At 36.5% G+C, this 20,610-nt stretch overlaps 1 protein-coding gene across 4 annotated transcripts in view; it reads right to left on the bottom strand.

Annotated features, from left to right (window-relative positions):
- The window catches only part of abo (de-etiolated protein 1 abo), a 175,474-nt gene extending 155,074 nt beyond the window's left edge, over positions 1-20,400 (bottom strand). For 2 of the 4 annotated variants that reach the window (XR_010858639.2, XM_067137988.2), the window contains exon 1: positions 19,130-20,400. Coding sequence is in view for 3 of the 4 variants with exons in the window: in XM_067137988.2 (XP_066994089.2) it covers positions 19,130-20,122 (993 nt within the window). In the remaining variant the exon portion in view is untranslated. The remainder of the gene's footprint in view (positions 1-19,129) is intronic. The other 2 variants (XM_067137990.2, XM_067137989.2) reach the window with 2 other exon arrangements.
- Positions 20,401-20,610: the final 210 nt, after the last annotated feature.

Raw genomic sequence — 20,610 nt, 5'->3', positions numbered from 1 at the left:
TTCAGAAAACGATATAGATTCGACAAACGTACAGTATTAGATGTACTAAGGATGTTTGAAGACGAATTACAGAAACATAATAATCGAGGATCACTCATACCTCCAATGATACAGTTGCTAATTTCGTTAAGATTTTTTTTTCTATTTGCTTTACGTCACATCGATACAGATGTCTTATTTTACAGAAAAACAATATATATATAAATCTCCACCTTATCAATACAAATTTATTTTACATTAAGCAGGTAAATATAGTCAAATAGTCAAGACTAGTTTCGACCCCTAGGGGGTCATCCTCAGTTGACATGCATTAAAAATTGTATTGTTCACAAAAACATCACATATAGAGGTAAAGCTTAAACTAATTTAGACTGATCATTAATGTTGGTATGTTTAGTGCATGATTGACTGTGTGTGCATCATCCATGAAGACACATATTACCTTACTGCTACTACCATCCAGTTTTTAGGTTATATAATATGGAACACACATATGTTTGTGTAACTCAACAGTGGCAAGTTCGACTATATACATTTAAAATTGGTTGATAAATTACACAATTGGCTATTGATTAGTCACATGAAAGTACAGAACACTGGCTTGAACATTTCTGATTGAGATATCAATGCAACACCTTACTTGCATACATCCTAGAAGCTAAATTCAGTTTGTAAAGCCCATTACTTCTGATTGAAACTTAGTATGAAGTTAAAATTTGAATAAAAATATTTGCTTAATATAGGCATTAAAATGTTGTTAAAATGGGCATATAGTCAAAAACAGTGGTATGTATGCCACACATGTCTAGTTAAAAACACATTACATAATGTTGTTTATATGTGGTACAACATGTACATTGATTTAGAATAAATGGGGTTTATATATATAGTGTTCCAACAAAATGGGTCCGTAAAAAATATTATATGTAAAGACAATTGGTATTATAATGATCCGCTGCAGATCAGGTAATGCTAGTTATGTATCTGGAGATATTTTTGGAGATATTTTTTTGGCAGCTACTAATATTGAAGTTATTAGAAATGTTAATGGAACATGTTTTCTTCTGTAGTCGCGATGTTTATAGTTGGTGGCATTAGTCAAATATGTTGAAAATTATGCGTCTTGGTGCACGTTGATTTTGTCCTGGAAGCGTATATGTTGTAAAAAGCAAGGTGGAGTGTCTGGAAATAGAAATAATAGTGTGATAATGTTGTGGATAGAAAGTGTAATAGTGAATCGTATGTCGTTTTACTTACGTAAGGTGTTGGAACCGTGTGTTCTTTGTAGCTGCCTGTTGGGATCTGATACGTGTAGCTCTGAGATTGTAGTTAGCGGCGGTAGAGGGGAGGTTTGGGGGGATGGGTGGAGTGTTAGTGATGGAAGTGGGGTTGGAGGGGAGGGGGTCTTGGGGCGGTTGATTTGAACATATCGATTTTTGTTTGCTTATTCTTTTGATATAGAAATCTTTTAATAAGGGAATTACTGCATGAAAAAGAATATTGTTTCTGTCTATACTTTCATTTAGGTTGGAGTTTGGATTCACGTATTTGTCTAAATTTATGTAAAATTCTTCTATTATGCTGAGCAAGGGACTTTTTGGATTCATATTAAGGATTTGCATGTCGTTCTTAATGTCCGTGAAATTATGTTTTTGATCGTCAATGTGCTGACCCATAGCTGAGAAATGTCTATGTTTGACGGCGTTGACATGTTCATTATATCGTATTAAAAAACTTCTACCGGTAAGTCCTATATAGCTGGCTCGGCAGTCGTTGCATTTTAGGCGATAGACTCCTGAGTGATTGTATTTATTTATGTTATTAACTGATTTGGAATTGTATAGTATGTTGGTGTTATTGCGTGCCGTTTTATATGCTATTTTTAGGCCTTGTTTTTTGAAGATATTTGTTATGGGATGTATATGGTTATTGTTGTAAGTAAACAGTGCATATTCTTTTTTATTTTTAGTGATTCTGGTTAGCTTGGTTTTAGGTTGGTTTTTGACTTTGTTGATGATCCGGTTTATCATTTCTCTTTTATATCCGTTTTGTTTTGCTATTTCATGGATTGTGTTTAGTTCTTTATTTAGATTTTCCTTTGAAAGTGGAATGTTGTATGCTCTATGAATCATACTATAGTATGCAGCTCTTTTATGGGCATGTGGGTGGGTGGAGTCTATCTTTATTGTATTTGATGTGTGGGTAGGTTTTCTATATATATTGTATGTTAGGTGGTTGTTATGTCTGGTTATGGATATGTCTAAGTAGTTTATGGTATTGTTGTATTCAGTGTCCATGGTAAATTTAATGTGGGGATCTATTCTATTTAGTTGTTCTAGGATTATGTTTTCATTAGTATGTCTATTGTCCATGATTATAAATGCATCATCGACAAACCTGCACCAATAGATGATATTTCCTATTTTTTTAATTTCTTGGTGTTCTAAGTAATCCATATATATATCAGCTATTATGCCTGATATTGGTGATCCCAATATTTTCAACATATTTGACTAATGCCACCAACTATAAACATCGCGACTACAGAAGAAAACATGTTCCATTAACATTTCTAATAACTTCAATATTAGTAGCTGCCAAAAAAATATCTCCAAAAATATCTCCAGATACATAACTAGCATTACCTGATCTGCAGCGGATCATTATAATACCAATTGTCTTTACATATAATATTTTTTACGGACCCATTTTGTTGGAACACTATATATATAAACCCCATTTATTCTAAATCAATGTACATGTTGTACCACATATAAACAACATTATGTAATGTGTTTTTAACTAGACATGTGTGGCATACATACCACTGTTTTTGACTATATGCCCATTTTAACAACATTTTAATGCCTATATTAAGCAAATATTTTTATTCAAATTTTAACTTCATACTAAGTTTCAATCAGAAGTAATGGGCTTTACAAACTGAATTTAGCTTCTAGGATGTATGCAAGTAAGGTGTTGCATTGATATCTCAATCAGAAATGTTCAAGCCAGTGTTCTGTACTTTCATGTGACTAATCAATAGCCAATTGTGTAATTTATCAACCAATTTTAAATGTATATAGTCGAACTTGCCACTGTTGAGTTACACAAACATATGTGTGTTCCATATTATATAACCTAAAAACTGGATGGTAGTAGCAGTAAGGTAATATGTGTCTTCATGGATGATGCACACACAGTCAATCATGCACTAAACATACCAACATTAATGATCAGTCTAAATTAGTTTAAGCTTTACCTCTATATGTGATGTTTTTGTGAACAATACAATTTTTAATGCATGTCAACTGAGGATGACCCCCTAGGGGTCGAAACTAGTCTTGACTATTTGACTATATTTACCTGCTTAATGTAAAATAAATTTGTATTGATAAGGTGGAGATTTATATATATATTGTTTTTCTGTAAAGTAATATCTATCAATACGGAAATGAAACTTATAAATAACAGTAGAAAAGCCAACCAGGCAAGAAAAATGGCACACAGATACCAAAATCTGAAGATTAAGATCACAAATATTGTCAAAAACATCACTTTCTTAAAACAATGCCTACTAAATAATCTAACTCCTAAATTTCTTAGGAAATATAATAATAAACATAGAAGCACATATCAAACCCAAAATACCCAAAACAAAACCAATCGAATATGGCTTAAAGAAGAAATTAAATTCATGTATAGGAAAAAACAACACCTCAACATACAAATGTATGAAGCACACCTTAAAGCCTCACATGAGCTACCACACACATACTGGAACAACTTCCAACAAATAACTAACGAAAAGATAGAAAACATAGCCATACAGAAGCAGAATACCTTAAACAAGAAACTCAACGCACTCAAGGCATCACTAAACCAAACCAATCATACACAGTATAGACAACATATTACTGTTTCTACTGATAACAACCAACATATTTTCCATCCCCCACTCCAAAACCTAACTAACACAACATTCAATGAAAAAGAAACAACTATACTGAGCAAAGGACCAAAACATAACTGGAAAAACAATTCAGTATTTGAAAACATAGCCACTATTATTACTGAAACAGAAGATGCTCTAAACAAAATACCCCAAGAAAAACAAAATGAAATTAGATATGAAATTAAAAAAAACACTACCACAATATGTTGATAAGATCACTCAAAAACCTCAGAATCAAGATATCACAAACCAAACACAAATTAAGGTACTCAAAAATAAAATCCAGCAAAATAACCTAATAGTAACAAAGGCAGATAAAGGAAACACTACAGTTATTATGGATAAAGAGGAATATATAACAAAAACAAAAATCTGCTTTCAAGATGAAACTTTTCAAATTAAGACTAAAGACCCTACTAACAGTATCCAAAAAAACTTAAAAACTCTCCTAAAAAACACCAATTTTCTTTTGAACGAACAGGAAACTGCAAAATTAACCACCATGAATCCAGGGATACCTACAGCTAAAGCTTATCCTAAGATCCATAAAAACAACATTCCTATGAGACCCATAATAAATTATAGACCAAGCCCTATTTACAAATTATCCAAATACATACAAAAATTCCTTAAAAAACATTACGTTTTTCAAGCAAATAAAACCATAAAAAACTCAATAGATTTCTGCAACACTACTAAGAATATAAGAATAGAACACTTCTACAAGCTAGCAACATATGATATAACAAACATGTATCCTAATATACCCACACAAAAAACTATCACTATCATAGAATCCAACCTTTACAACCACAGTAAGCTAAGCAAATTGGAAATAGATGAATTTATAAAACTTTTACAATTCGCTATCAATAACAATTATTTTAAGTTCCATGACACTATCTATCAACAAAAAGGATTACCCATGGGATCACCAATATCAGGCATAATAGCTGATATATATATGGATTACTTAGAACACCAAGAAATTAAAAAAATAGGAAATATCATCTATTGGTGCAGGTTTGTCGATGATGCATTTATAATCATGGACAATAGACATACTAATGAAAACATAATCCTAGAACAACTAAATAGAATAGATCCCCACATTAAATTTACCATGGACACTGAATACAACAATACCATAAACTACTTAGACATATCCATAACCAGACATAACAACCACCTAACATACAATATATATAGAAAACCTACCCACACATCAAATACAATAAAGATAGACTCCACCCACCCACATGCCCATAAAAGAGCTGCATACTATAGTATGATTCATAGAGCATACAACATTCCACTTTCAAAGGAAAATCTAAATAAAGAACTAAACACAATCCATGAAATAGCAAAACAAAACGGATATAAAAGAGAAATGATAAACCGGATCATCAACAAAGTCAAAAACCAACCTAAAACCAAGCTAACCAGAATCACTAAAAATAAAAAAGAATATGCACTGTTTACTTACAACAATAACCATATACATCCCATAACAAATATCTTCAAAAAACAAGGCCTAAAAATAGCATATAAAACGGCACGCAATAACACCAACATACTATACAATTCCAAATCAGTTAATAACATAAATAAATACAATCACTCAGGAGTCTATCGCCTAAAATGCAACGACTGCCGAGCCAGCTATATAGGACTTACCGGTAGAAGTTTTTTAATACGATATAATGAACATGTCAACGCCGTCAAACATAGACATTTCTCAGCTATGGGTCAGCACATTGACGATCAAAAACATAATTTCACGGACATTAAGAACGACATGCAAATCCTTAATATGAATCCAAAAAGTCCCTTGCTCAGCATAATAGAAGAATTTTACATAAATTTAGACAAATACGTGAATCCAAACTCCAACCTAAATGAAAGTATAGACAGAAACAATATTCTTTTTCATGCAGTAATTCCCTTATTAAAAGATTTCTATATCAAAAGAATAAGCAAACAAAAATCGATATGTTCAAATCAACCGCCCCAAGACCCCCTCCCCTCCAACCCCACTTCCATCACTAACACTCCACCCATCCCCCCAAACCTCCCCTCTACCGCCGCTAACTACAATCTCAGAGCTACACGTATCAGATCCCAACAGGCAGCTACAAAGAACACACGGTTCCAACACCTTACGTAAGTAAAACGACATACGATTCACTATTACACTTTCTATCCACAACATTATCACACTATTATTTCTATTTCCAGACACTCCACCTTGCTTTTTACAACATATACGCTTCCAGGACAAAATCAACGTGCACCAAGACGCATAATTTTCAACATATTTGACTAATGCCACCAACTATAAACATCGCGACTACAGAAGAAAACATGTTCCATTAACATTTCTAATAACTTCAATATTAGTAGCTGCCAAAAAAATATCTCCAAAAATATCTCCAGATACATAACTAGCATTACCTGATCTGCAGCGGATCATTATAATACCAATTGTCTTTACATATAATATTTTTTACGGACCCATTTTGTTGGAACACTATATATATAAACCCCATTTATTCTAAATCAATGTACATGTTGTACCACATATAAACAACATTATGTAATGTGTTTTTAACTAGACATGTGTGGCATACATACCACTGTTTTTGACTATATGCCCATTTTAACAACATTTTAATGCCTATATTAAGCAAATATTTTTATTCAAATTTTAACTTCATACTAAGTTTCAATCAGAAGTAATGGGCTTTACAAACTGAATTTAGCTTCTAGGATGTATGCAAGTAAGGTGTTGCATTGATATCTCAATCAGAAATGTTCAAGCCAGTGTTCTGTACTTTCATGTGACTAATCAATAGCCAATTGTGTAATTTATCAACCAATTTTAAATGTATATAGTCGAACTTGCCACTGTTGAGTTACACAAACATATGTGTGTTCCATATTATATAACCTAAAAACTGGATGGTAGTAGCAGTAAGGTAATATGTGTCTTCATGGATGATGCACACACAGTCAATCATGCACTAAACATACCAACATTAATGATCAGTCTAAATTAGTTTAAGCTTTACCTCTATATGTGATGTTTTTGTGAACAATACAATTTTTAATGCATGTCAACTGAGGATGACCCCCTAGGGGTCGAAACTAGTCTTGACTATTTGACTATATTTACCTGCTTAATGTAAAATAAATTTGTATTGATAAGGTGGAGATTTATATATATATTGTTTTTCTGTAAAGTAATATCTATCAATACGGAAATGAAACTTATAAATAACAACAGATGTCTTATGGCGACGATGGGATAGGAAAGACCAAGGAATGGGTAGGAAGCTGCCGTGGCCTTAATAAAGGTGCAGCCCTCCAGCATTTGCCTGGTTTGAAAATGGGAAACCACGGGAAACAATCTTCAGGGCTGCCGACAGTGGGGTTTGAACCTATTATGACCCGGATGCAAGCTCACAGCCGCGCGCCCCTAACCGCACGGACAAATCGCCCGGTCGTTAAGATATTATGCTACAGGTAAGAGTAAAATTATTGTTACTATAGCGCACAGTTTTTGCACTTTCTACTCATCGTGTTATCTAGTTAGGTTAAGGGATGATCAGTACAGATTAATGCATTCTTATGGTAAATACAATAGCCTTTCACACTTCCATGGTTTTCAGGTAAATTCCAAATTGATTCCGCTGATTTACGAGGAGTAAGCCAGCCCTAATCAGAAGAATATCGATCCTGACTGCCCGAAAGAGACCACAGTTTGTTTCGTTCCCAAATGAAGCTGAATGTCGAAATAATGCGCGACGTGTGTATGAAAGATCCCGTTTCCCTGGAGTGGTTGGAGCTATAGATTGTACCCATATACCAATAATAAGTCCAGGTGGCAACCATGCTGAGGTATTCCGTAATAGGAAAGGGATTTTTAGTTTCAATTGTCAGGGCATAGTCAACCACGAGATGAAGTTTATTGATTTCGACTTCAACTATAGGCTACCTTTCTTCTCTTTCACTAGTTCTAGTAACACCTCCCTTTCATAGTTGTTGAAGGCTGGCAATTTTTTTCTTTCCATCCATCGTCGAGAAATAAAAATTAACTGTATTAACTGGATTGGATTGAGTTTAGAGTCTATAACGCGATCTATAACGCAGGAAACAGCTGAATTTCTTCTTCTTCTGCCTCTTTATTACGAAAAAACATTGAGTGATGGGAGATGCTACAGTGCTCTTCCATTGTTTTCATTGCCAACTTCATATCTAATTCTTCACATCGTAACTTACCAAAGTCTACTTACGCCAGAGTCTACTTTGTAAAAGTTGCGTCTATGAAACAGACTTCCACAAAACTCAGCTAAGTGAACTTACGTAAGTCGAAGTCAAAGTCTCGTTCATGAATACGACCCTAAGTCCCCCTGTAGTCGCTAACAATTCCTGCAACTCAGTTACTACTATATACAGTATAACATCTGCAAATATCCTTACCTGTGATTCCAGATCTTTACTCATATCATTTATATATGAGAAAACACAAAGGTCCAATAATACTGTCCTGTGGGTCCCCCCTCTTAATCATTACAGGATCAGGATCACCTACTCTAATCCTCTCAGTTCTAGTTTCTAGAAATGTATCCACCCATTCAACCACTCTTTTGTCTAGTCCAATTGCCCCCATTTTGGTCAGTTATCTCCCATGATCTACCCTATCAAAAGTCTTGAACAAGTCAATAGTGATACAGTCCATTTCACCTCCTGAATCTAAAATATCTGCTATATCTTGCTGGAATCCTACAAGTTGAGCTTCAGTGGAATAACCTTTCCTAACTCTGAACTGCCTTCTATCAAACCAGTTCATAATTTAGCAAACGATGTCTAATATCAGAAAGAATGCTTTCCCAGAGCTTACAAACTACACATGTCAAGCTGACTGACCTGTAATTTTCCGCTTTAAGTTTGTCACCCTTTCCCTTGTACACTGGGGTTAGTACTGCAACTCTCCATTCATTTGGTACAGCTCCTTCTTGCAAACAGTGATCAAATAAATATTTCAGATATGGTACTTCATCCCAACCCATTTCCTGTAATATATCCCCAGAAATCTCATCAATACAAGCTGCCTTTCTAGCTTTCAACTTTTGTATCTTCTCATAAATGTCTTAATTATCATAGGTAAATTTCAGTATTTCACTAATTATAAGTCACCTCCCATATCAGGACATTATCTTTACATCCAAATAACTTTACATATTGCTGACTAAATACTTCTCCTGTAAGTCCTCGCATATACACTCCCTTTGTTCACTGAAGATCCCAGAATGTCCTTCCAGGAACTTACTTCTGCCTTAAAGTACCTACACATGTCCTTCCATTGTTCCCTAAAATTTATGTAGTTTCCAATTATGCTGGCCATCATGTTATCCTTAGCTGATTTTTTTGCTGAATTCAATCTCTCCCTACTCTTGCAACCATTCCTAACTATTTCTTCCTAATCTGCACTTCCTTCTTAATCTCTTTATTTCCCTGTTTTAATGGGTCCTTACTATTCCTTACCACTTTTAGAGGTAGGCTTTCATATCCATTTTTACACTCCTCAACAATTGCTTTAAACCTATCCCACAGACTGTTTTAATTTTTATTTATCATTTTCCTTTCATCACAAATGCTTTTTAAAAATGTCCCCATTCCCCTCTTATCAGCCATATGGTATTGCCTAACAATCCTACTTTTACAACATTCCTTTCTATCACATTTATTTTTAACTCTGACAAAGCTTCATGATCACTTATACCATCAATCACTTCAGTTTCCCTATAGAGCTCATCTGGTTTTATCAGCACCACATCAAGAATATTTTTCCCTCTAGTTGTTTTCCATCACTTTCACCATTTGTTGGTCATGCTTTCTGTCATTCCCAGTTAATATGTGGCACGTTCAGATCACCCATTACAATAACATTCCTCTCTGTATCATTCCCCACAAAGCTGATTATCTTATCAAATAATTCTGCATCAGCGTCAGGTCTGTTCACCCCAAAAACATCAAGAGAAGAGTCTTACACCTAGAATTTCATGATCCTCATCCGTAACTTTTTCGTAGTTTACAAATGCTTCTTCACCAGTATAAATACTCCCCCCCCCCCGAACGTTCCTATCATGTCTCTACGATAAACAGTCCAGTTCAATGAGAAAATTTCTGCATCCATAATATCACTTCTCAGCTATGATTCAATTCCTATTACAACATCTAGTAAATATACAGGATGAACCAAAATTTGCACACTTGGGCGTCGCAGTGCGTCTCCTCACATGCCAGCAATAAAAAAAGTCTCTCACAAAAGTTTGTCCTGCGAGTATATCCGGCAGGAGAAGGACAATGAAGAGTGGCAATCTGTCAACATTGTAACCACATGTAGGGTAACTACCTCTGTCAGCACATATCAGTCGTGCTGTGCAGCTGGTGCAGTGGATAAAGTTTTGGGTTAGCATGCAGGAGGTCAAGGGGTCGATACTGGGTTGAGGCGTATGTTTTTATTTCATAAATGTAGTCCACGTGGTATGGTATCTGGCATCTTAATAGCCAACGGCGAATAAATTCATGCCCACGACGTGGAAAGGGCGTCTTTAAAAGCTGACCAATGAAAACTATTGTTTGTCCATTTCTAGGATCGTAGTATGTAAGTGCAAATGGTTTCTAGAGGACCCGCTGCAAATGCTGTTGACGATCCACTATATCCACTGCACCAACTGTACAGCACGACTAGTATGTGCTGACAGAGGTAGGTACTCTATATGTGGTTACAGTGTTACCAGATTGCCATTCTTCAACGTCCTTTTGCTGTCGGATATACTCGCAGGATGAACTTTTTTGAGAGACTTTTTTTAATTGCTGGCATGTGAGGAGTCACGCTGAGACGCCCAAGTGCGCAAATTTAGGTTCACCCTGTATATCTACAGTTTAACACTAACAACTTTTTGTCATCCTTATGGTGCGTCCACACCAAGATGTTTTCGTTAACTTTGTTAATAAACACTGTTAATGAACAATGTTCATGAACATTTTTGTATGTTAATAAACAAAATAGTGTTTTAATTCACTTTTCGAGCATGGTGATTAAAAAAAATTCTTTTAACTTTTGTGCATGAAACTTTTCATTAACATTTTGGTTCACACATGCGCAAGGATGCAATTAGAGCACGCAGATTCATAGTACGGAATACGATGAGTTGTTATTTCTTCTAAAAATTGACTATAAAATTGCAAGCGAAATTTCTAATATACAGTACCTAATTCTGTATGATATTCTTTTAGCTGTGTTCTAATGTAGTTTCATTTCCAGCTTCGCTCCTCACTGAATAACCTAACCTCCCATAATCGCTTGTATATCATCAAAATAATAAGGTACTATTCTAACTAGGTAGATTAAATGAAGATTTTCATTATTTCGTACCTTTACTAATTCCTTGATATTGTTGTATAAAGCTTCAGACACCTCAAACACAATAACTGAAATTGCTTGTTTTGTTACTCTTAGGGCCGGTTCTACCACCTACTGGTAAAGTAGCACGTAACTTGCCCTCCGCGTAAAAGGATGTTTCCGTTTGACCACCCCCAGGTAGCGCTATCAGCAGCATAAATCGTAGTTACCCGGCGCATAATTTATCAGCCACTTCGAGGGCCCGATAAGACTTTACCTGCCAGGCAAGTTTTGAGAGTTGAACATTATTAGCTGTATTTCTGGTGACATATAACTTAAATTAGCTTAGTATATTGAAAAAAAGCATGATACTGTACCAGTGGCCGATATTGTATGGCAGGATCTTGAACATTAATGGTTACCTTGAGTTGCAATGGTCACACCAGCCTCTCGCATCGGTAGCTTAGGGAACACATTTTATATGTCAATCTTTCGTAAAGAAACTTTGAAAGGATATAAAATCAAAATCTATTTGGATATCATTTCAAATGGGCTTTAATATTCTACTTTTTCAGTTTTCAGACACAAGGTATAAGTTAATGTATGTATCACATGTACCTTAAGTGTTCTCGTAGCGTAATGGCTAACACGCTCACTTCGTAATACGAGGTGTGCAGGTTCGAGTCTTTCTTATGACAAATATTTTTTATTTCCATTATTAGCGTTGTGTTAATCTGTATGCCTCTTTAAATGCGTTCTTTTGTTAATAATATATTTCATTGAAATATTTAATCACAATATGTCTACTAGGAAACTGCTTTATATGTATGCTACTTATGGAAAGTGATGTTATGATTAATAGCACATGGGACTGTCGCCCAGGTAGCAGATTCCCTATTAGTTGTTTACATAGTCTTCTTGTAAATTATTTCAAAGAAATCGGAAACTATTCCATTCCCAAATTCCTCTTCCTATGAATGGATATTTATCCCGATTAGTTCTTTACATTTACAGTACCTTCCAACTTTATCATCATAAAGTTAAACATTAGAATGAAATGCTTTATCAATAAATGGAAGCATATGGAACTAAACAAGTTTGCAGAACTAGTTGCAAATAGAGCATTGTGGAGATACTTAATCAATTCACAGAAGCCTGCAGATAGAATGCTCAAAGGCAATAAGTCTGTAAAGAAGATGTTTGTGTATATACGTATATGGAAGCGCGTAAAAGAGAGTTAAGAACAACGGCAGGGAACGAAAATACATTTTAAAATGTAAATTAGAAATACGATGAAAACCTGCGCACCTTCTATTACGGAGCAAGCGACTTGACCAATCTACTATGACAATACTTTTCAAAAACGTTGCCTTACATGACAGGTTATAATTGGCGTAAGAAAATGTAATCTCGAGATTTTAATCCCAATTAGGTATTGATAGTGAAGATCATATATTAAAATCACGAAAGCTTGACATAAATCGTTGTCCATAACTCTTAAGACTCCCCTTATTAGGCTTTTTGGTGATAATCAGCAGAAACAAGCACAGGGAAATAAGACAATCGAAATGAGTTTCATGCTTCTGACGATATATAGCACTACACTCGAAAGCGAGAAGTCGCTGAAAATCAGTCTAGCGAACTTCGTATATCGGTGTTTAGCTCCGGGTAGCTACCTAGCGCTTGCGCGGAGGTGGTTGGATGCAAACCAAAGTACCAGCCGATTTACACCTCCAGGTAGTTTACCTCCCGGGCAGCTGCCAGCCACTTTACCAGCAGATGGTAGAACCGGCCCTTAGACAAATAGGTATATTGGTAAAATGTCACCAGTTGCTAGGAGTCGTATAGTTATAGCCTATCTATAGGCCTACATACATACATACATACATACATTACATACATTATCATTACAGACTGTTATGCCTTTCAGCGTTCAGTCTGCAAGCCTCTGAGAATTTACTAAACGTCGCCACAATCCTCGATTTGCAACTAGTGTTGTGGCCTCATTTAGTTCTATACCTCTTATCTTTAAATCGTTAGAAACCGAGTCTAACCATCTTCGTCTTGGTCTCCTTCTACTTCTCTTACCCTCCATAGCAGAGTCCATTATTCTCCTAGGTAACCTATCCTCCTCCATTCGCCTCACATGACCCCACCACCGAAGCCGGTTTATGCGAACAGCTTCATCCATCGAGTTCATTCCTAAATTAGCCTTTATCTCCTCATTCCGAGTGCCCTCCTGCCATTGTTCCCACCTGTTTGTACCAGCAATCATTCTTGCTACTTTCAAGTCGGTTACTTCTTTTTTTTTTGCTAGGGGCTTTACATCGCACCGACACAGATAGGTCTTATGGCGACGATGGGATAGGAAAGGCCTAGGAGTTGGAAGGAAGCGGCCGTGGCGTTAATTAAGGTACAGCCCCAGCATTTGCCTGGTGTGAAAATGGGAATCTGTTACTTCCAACTTATGAATAAGATATCCTGAGTCCACCCAACATTCGCTCCCGTAAAGCAAAGTTGGTCTGAAAACAGACCGATGTAAAGATAGTTTCGTCTGGGAGCTGACTTCCTTCTTACAGAATACTGCTGATCGCAACTGCGAGCTCACTGCATTAGCTTTACTACACCTTGATTCAATCTCACTTACTATATTACCATCCTGGGAGAACACACAACCTAAATACTTGAAATTATCGACCTGTTCTAGCTTTGTATCACCAATCTGACATTCAATTCTGTTGAATTTCTTACATACTGACATCAATTTAGTCTTCGAGAGGCTAATTTTCATACCATACTCGTTGCACCTATTTTCAAGTTCCAAGATATTAGACTGCAGGCTTTTGGCACAGTCTGCCATTAAGAATAAGAATAAGTCGTCAGCATAGGCCAAACTGCTTACTACATTTCCACCTAACTGAATCCCTCCCTGCCATTTTATACCTTTCAGCAGATGATCCATGTAAACTACGAACAGCAAAGGTGAAAGATTACAGCTTTGTCTAACTCCTGTAAGTACCCTGAACCAAGAACACATTCTACCATCGATTCTCACTGAAGCCCAATTGTCAACATAAATGCCTTTGATTGATTTTAATAATCTACCTTTAATTCCATAGTCCCCCAGTATAGTGAACATCTTTTCCCTTGGTACCCTGTCATATGCTTTCTCTAGATCTTACTTACTTACTTACTTACTTATCCGGCGCTACAGCCCTGTATGAGCCTTGGCCTCTTCTACGATAGTCCACCATCTACTTCGATCCTGAGCGGCTGGTCTCCATGGACGGATGTTCATTGCCCTCAAGTCAGCTTCAACTTCATCACTCCATCTATTACGGGGCCTTCCTTGTCGCCGTCTTTTGTCTACTCGGGATTTAACTACTTTTCTTGGCATTCGATCTTCCTCCATTCTTTCCACATGGCCAAGCCATCGCAGTCTCTGTGCCTTAATAAATCTAACTATATCCTCCTGGTCTAATATGTTTTGTATTTCAGCATTCGTCCTTATCCTCCAACCATTCTGGTCTTGAATTGGGCCATATATTCGTCTAATAATCTTTCTTTCAAATATCTTTAATTTATTTGCGTCATCAACTAAAAGGTTCCAGGCGTCTGAGCCATATGTCACTACAGGTCTAATAAGGGTCTTATATATTTTGAATTTTGTAAGTTTAGACAATAGACGAGATTTAAATAATGTAAGATTAGCATAATAGGCCCTGTTTCCAGCTATTATTCTACGATGTATCTCCTCACTTATTCTATTATTATTTGTCAACATGGTTCCCAAATACTCAAAACTTTGTACATTCTCAAAATTATGGCCGTTTATTGTCAGATTATCTTGACTTCTTCTGCCCTCTATAACAGTCACATGCATATACTTAGATTTACTGTCATTCACCTCCAATCCCATCCGTTTTCCTGCTTCCTCCATTTCAAGAAACATTTCCTTCAAATATCTATCATTCCTGGCCATTAACACTACATCATCTGCATATGCACAAATTTGTTTAGATTTATATACAATATTTCCTGTATCCAGTATTTTTTCAAGGACTTGGTTAATTGCCAGATTAAACAAAGTAGCTGAGAGTGCATCACCTTGTCTGACTCCTGTATTAAGAGCAAACTCATTTCCAATTCTTCCATCCACCATCACCTTTGCCCTTACTTCTCCTAAAGTGATTCTGAACATCCTAATCAGTTTCTGTGGTATTCCTATTGTCTCCATGTATTCATATAGCTTATCCTTGTATATACTGTCAAATGCTTGTCTAAAATCTACAAACAACATATGTAGATCTATATTATGCTCATAGCATTTTTCCATCGTTCTTTCTCTAGATCTACGAAACATAAACACAACTGCCTATTCCTCTCGTAGCATTTTTCAGTTACCTGGCGCATACTGAAAATCTGATCCTGACAGCCTCTCTGTGGTCTGAAACCACACTGGTTTTCATCCAACTTCCTCTCAACGACTGATCGCACTCTCCCTTCCAAGATGCCAGTGAATACTTTGCCTGGTATACTAATCAATGAGATACCTCGATAGTTGTTGCAATCCTTCCTGTTCCCTTGCTTATAGATAGGTGCAATTACTGCTTTTGTCCAATCTGAAGGTACCTTACCAACACTCCACGCTAATTTTACTACTCTATGAAGCCATTTCATCCCTGCCTTCCCACTATACTTCACCATTTCAGGTCTAATTTCATCTATTCCTGCTGCCTTATGACAATGGAGTTTATTTACTATCCATTCCACTTCCTCAAGCATAATTTCACCAACATCATTTTCCTCCTCCCCATGAGCTTGGCTATTTGCAACACCACCAGGATGATTTCCTTTTACATTGAGAAGATGTTCAAAATATTCCCTTCACCTCTCCAGTGATTCCCTGGGATCTATTATGAGTTCACCTGAGTTACTCAAAACACTGTTCATTTCCTTTTTCCCCTCCCTTCCTAAGATTCTTTATTACTGTCCAGAAAGGTTTCCCTGCTGTTTGACCTAGCCTTTCCAGGTTATTACCAAAATCTTCCCATGACTTCTTTTTCGATTCAACAACTATTTGTTTCACTCTGTTTCTTTCATCTACATACAAATCCCTGTCTGCCTCGGCCCTTGTTTGGAGCCATTTCTGATAAGCCTTCTTTTTACGTTTACAGGCTGCTCTCACTTCATTATTCCACCAATATGTTCGCCTTTTCCCATCTTTACACACATTTGTTCCTAGGCATTCCCTTGCTGTTTCTGCTACAGCATCCCTGTATGCCACCCATTCACTTTTTATATCCTGAACCTGCTTACTGTCTACTGTTCGAAACTTCTCACTAATCATATCCATGTACTTCGGTCTAATTTCCTCGTCCTGGAGATTTTCTACCCTTATTCGTTTGCAGACAGATTTCACTTTCTCTACCCTAGGCCTAGAGATACTTAGTTCACTACAGATCAGATAGTTGTCTGTATCATCGAAAAATCCGCGAAAAACTTGTACATTCCTAACAGATTTACGGACTTCAAAGTCTGTTAAGATATAGGCCTAGTCTATTATGGATCTGGTACCCCTAGCCTCCCATGTGTAGCGGTGAATAGCCTTATGCTTGAAGAATGTATTCGTAACAGCTAAACCCATACTAGCACAGAAGTCCAGCAAATGCTTTCCCATTCCCATTAGCTTCCATATCTTCCCCACATTTACCAATCACCCTTTCGTATCCTTCAGTTCTATTCCCAACTCTCCCATTGAAATCATCCATTAGCACTATTCTATCCTTGCTGCTGACCCTGACCACGATGTCACTTAATGCTTCATAAAACTTGTCAACTTCATCCTCATATGGTGAATACGCGGGCACAATTCTTGTCCTAATTCCTCCAACTGACAAATCTACCCACATCATTCGCTCATTTACGTGCCTAACAGAAACTATGTTGTGTGCAATGGTATTCCTGATAAGGAGCCCTACCCCAGACTCTGCCCTTCCCTTTCTAACACCCGTCAAGTACACTTTATAATCTCCTATCTCTCTCTCGTTATCTCCCCTTACCCGAATATCACTTACTCCTAGCACATCCAGATGCATGCTCTTTATTATTATTATTATTATTATTATTTGCAAACAGGAAAGGTAAGCAAAATACTGTCTAATAAGAATAGTTACCAATTTCTACAGATATATTTCCCCTACTGCTTACACAGATTTCCCGTATAATATCAATATTTTGCTACAATAAAATAAGCACACTAATTTCTGCTACTACAATACACTACAGTACAATAATTCTAAAATGCGTTCAAACATATCCTAATTACATAAGGTTATTAGGCATATTATGCAGGAACAGAAATTAAAAATTTCTAATAAATGCGCGTAGAGGCGCGCGGCTGTGAGCTTGCATCCGGGAGATCGTGGGTTCGAGCCCCACTGTCGGCAGCCCTGAAAATGGTTTTCCGTGGTTTCCCATTTTCACACCAGGCAAATGCTGGGGCTGTACCTTAATTAAGGCCACGGCCACTTCCTTCCAACTCCTAGGCCTTTCCCATCCCATCGTCGCCATAAGACCTATCTGTGTCGGTGCGACGTAAAGCAAAAAAAAAAAAAAAAAAAAAAAAAAAAAAAAAAAAAAAAAAAAAAAAAAAAAAAATGCTGAAATTTGAAAGAACTGCTCAAGGATCACGTAACTAAAGCTAAATACACACAGATTATTATCATTATTATTTTATCCTACTATGCTCTAATAGAAATGTGAACTGCCGTTAGTTAAATGCTGTAATATCAAAAGGGGTTTCTGTACACGAGAATAACATACAAATGCAACAGGCAAGATACTGTCTAATAAAATAACTACCAATACCAGTAGGCCCTACATTACAATTCTCAACTGCATTTAGGCATTTCCTAATTGTAACAGGTTAAATGAAACAATACAGCTGGAATTAAAAGACCTGATAGGCCCTCCTTATTCGGTTTATTTGTTCAGTACCTATGCGCTAACAGAAGAGAGATTTCTGATTTATAAGTTGTAACCTCCTTTATAGGCTATGTGATTTGGTCTTGTATGTTTTGTAATTAAATGCCTTGATGAATCACACTGGCAAGAAGATATAGTATCCAGTATCCCTGTGTATTGTTATCCCACTGTTTTTACTACATAGCGAGTCATCTAGACTTGACTTTAATAGATAAGTTACGTACTTTCAATAGTAGAACAAGTTATTCCATATGGCCTTTAATATCAGAACTGTACACATAAACGAGGTTCAGTGGCTGTACGGAGCCTATCAACGCAGAGTCCAATAACAATCAAGAAGAAGAAGAAGCAATACGATTTGTATGAACCATCGTTCCAAATAGTATGACTTATGATGGGGAGAGTTTTGTTAAGTTTCGCCCAGTCTTCACCTGACTTCAAATTCAAGGACTTGGGGGTGCTAGATTAGATAAACTGGAACCTAATTAATCGCTTCCACTTTGTAATATAACAAGAAGAGTAGATCAAAATTTATTCCACATTAGGAATCTCCATGATGATACAACATGGTTATTTTTCACCATATGAACTCATGGCTACAAGACATCTTCACACAAACTGCCATGAATAACACCATGAGCAGAAATTTCATGCATAACTTTTGACATTGTTCACTGGAAAAGAATCATTACTAACCCATTACCATTTATGAGTTGTGCAAAAAAAGGGTTAACTGTATTTCCACAGTAGTGAAAAAGATTCAAAGTCTCTCTTACCTGATCAAAATACTGGTAGAACTTCCGCAGTTCATAAGGATCCTTTGTAGCATTAGATATATGAAGGGCTCTCTTGAACAGGAACACCAGCAGCCTATGTTTAAGAGAATTAATAGTAACTTCTCTGAATGGCCTAGGAATACTTGAACCCACTCCCTGGGGTGCAGCAGCAGTGAGAAGAAAATCATCATCTTCATAACATAGACGACCAATAGTACGAACATTAATAAACAAACCATCAATCAATTGGAAAATATGAATGGTTTGGTGCTGAACAGAGAGTACAGCAAGTGTGTCTTTATACAGGTACAGTCCTTGGTTGTGGGAGAGGAAAATTTTGTCAACTTTAAATGTTTTTGTATCACATAATCGTCCTAATTTAAGGTCAACCAAATGTAGAGAATAATCTTCCAGAGGAGACCGTGGATTTGGTGTCACCGCTTCGTTGTTGGTGTATATTTCATAGAAATGAGGCCGCAACTCATCAGGGATGTACGCTGCTGAACCAACAATAACGTAACGTCCATCGTCTGTGAATAAACTACATTCCCTATTAAGCTGCTCACCACTTTGAGCAACATTAACATTACGCTTAAATTTAAAAAACCTTTCGAAAACTTGACTGCGAATGTAGTCACTATCGCTGTCGCTTCTATTGCCGATATACTCGCCTTTACACTCTTGAACAAGATCAGCAGCGGCGGATGACCCTCGATATTCATATATTTCCAGGGAAGTCTGATCAGACGAAAAAGCAATAAAATATTTGCCATCTGGACTAAACTTCCTTAAGAAGCAAGGAGGCTTTTCTACATTTATTATGGTAAAATTTGGGAACACATTCTGGTGGAACTCCCGGGCAACATGAAAATGAGTTCCAGGTTTGAAACAACCAAACGTTTCTCTTTTCCACAAACGACTAACAATATTCTGAGGTGGTATTCGACGAGGAGAAAGAGTGTATCTACAGGTGCCTTCAGTCTTTTCCATCATCTAACAACAGCAATATAATTTTTAAAACGCCGCGGAGGTGCATATTGGTATCTTTCATAACCTATGAAACCCGCAATTTTTGAATCCATGGCGTTTTACAAACACAGGCATTTATAACCCAACATAATAACAATCAACACCGAGAAAAACCACTCGCATGAAAACATAACACATTTCCTCAATGTGAAATAGCAGTGAATTATTTGTTATATATCATACATATTATCACAGCCGTGCTACATAAACCAGACCTGAACCAGACAAATCAAGAATCATCAGTGTAGCCAATGCCCGTCAATGAAATTACCGACCTAAGGTCGCCAACATAACCCCCATTTCAAAAATAATTAAGGCCAAGCATACACATAAGAAAAACTGAACATTATCTTGAATGTTAAACGTTTTCATTAACCTAATCCGAGTTTCCCGGTGTTGAGCGAAATTATACACTACTCCTCATCTTCTCTTATTGGTTCCAATGAAACATC

The sequence above is a fragment of the Anabrus simplex genome, chromosome 1, assembly GCF_040414725.1.
Source record: "Anabrus simplex isolate iqAnaSimp1 chromosome 1, ASM4041472v1, whole genome shotgun sequence".
NCBI lineage: Eukaryota > Metazoa > Arthropoda > Insecta > Orthoptera > Tettigoniidae > Anabrus > Anabrus simplex.
The sequence above is the reverse complement of the archived record's forward strand: the minus strand, read 5'-3'. Positions and strand labels throughout refer to the sequence as shown.